The sequence below is a fragment of the Buceros rhinoceros genome, unplaced genomic scaffold (assembly GCF_000710305.1).
Source record: "Buceros rhinoceros silvestris isolate BGI_N320 unplaced genomic scaffold, ASM71030v1 scaffold37238, whole genome shotgun sequence".
Classification (NCBI taxonomy): domain Eukaryota; kingdom Metazoa; phylum Chordata; class Aves; order Bucerotiformes; family Bucerotidae; genus Buceros; species Buceros rhinoceros.
In genome coordinates this window covers 1,570-2,402 of record NW_010426919.1, presented here as the reverse complement: position 1 = coordinate 2,402, position 833 = coordinate 1,570, and the positions used below count along the sequence as shown (strand labels likewise).

At 49.1% G+C, this 833-nt stretch overlaps 1 protein-coding gene across 1 annotated transcript in view; it reads left to right on the top strand.

The window, feature by feature from the left end:
- FOXG1 (forkhead box G1) overlaps positions 1 to 622 on the top strand; it is a gene marked incomplete at its 5' end in the record, with an annotated part of 1,124 nt that extends 502 nt beyond the window's left edge. The window contains 1 exon segment of the mRNA XM_010141691.1: positions 1 to 622. This exon segment is cut by the window's left edge and continues 30 nt beyond it. Coding sequence (XP_010139993.1) covers positions 1 to 622 — 622 coding nt within the window.
- Positions 623 to 833: the final 211 nt, after the last annotated feature.

The window sequence follows — 833 nt, the reverse complement described above, 5'->3', positions numbered from 1 at the left end:
GCTGGCCTTCAAGCGGGGCGCCCGGCTCACCTCCACCGGACTGACATTCATGGATAGGGCAGGATCCTTGTACTGGCCTATGTCCCCCTTCCTCTCCCTGCACCACCCCCGGGCCAGCAGCACTTTGAGTTACAATGGGACCACGTCCGCCTACCCCAGCCACCCCATGCCCTACAGCTCAGTGTTGACTCAAAACTCCTTGGGAAACAACCACTCCTTTTCCACGTCTAATGGGTTAAGTGTTGATAGACTAGTCAATGGAGAGATACCTTATGCCACTCATCACCTCACAGCAGCAGCTCTGGCCGCCTCAGTGCCGTGTGGCTTGTCAGTTCCCTGCTCCGGCACCTATTCCCTAAACCCCTGCTCTGTAAACCTTCTAGCAGGACAGACGAGTTACTTTTTCCCCCATGTTCCTCACCCTTCAATGACTTCTCAAAGCAGCACTTCAATGACGGCCAGGGCAGCCTCCTCCTCCACGTCGCCACAGGCGCCCTCCACTCTCCCCTGTGAGTCCTTAAGACCTTCTTTGCCAAGTTTTACAACGGGACTTTCCGGAGGACTTTCTGATTATTTCACACATCAAAATCAGGGGTCTTCTTCAAACCCTTTAATACATTAACATCCATGGGATCAGACTGTAAGTGAACATTTTACACACATTTGCATTGTAAATGATAATTAAAAGGAAAAAAAAAGCAAAACAAAAAAGTCCAGGTATTTTTTATTAAGTCCCCCATTTTCTGTACGTTTGTTCAGTCTTTAGGGTTGTTTATTATTCCACCAAGGTGAGGAGTGTCAGCAAGGTGCAATGTGGGGAGATTACATTGTAG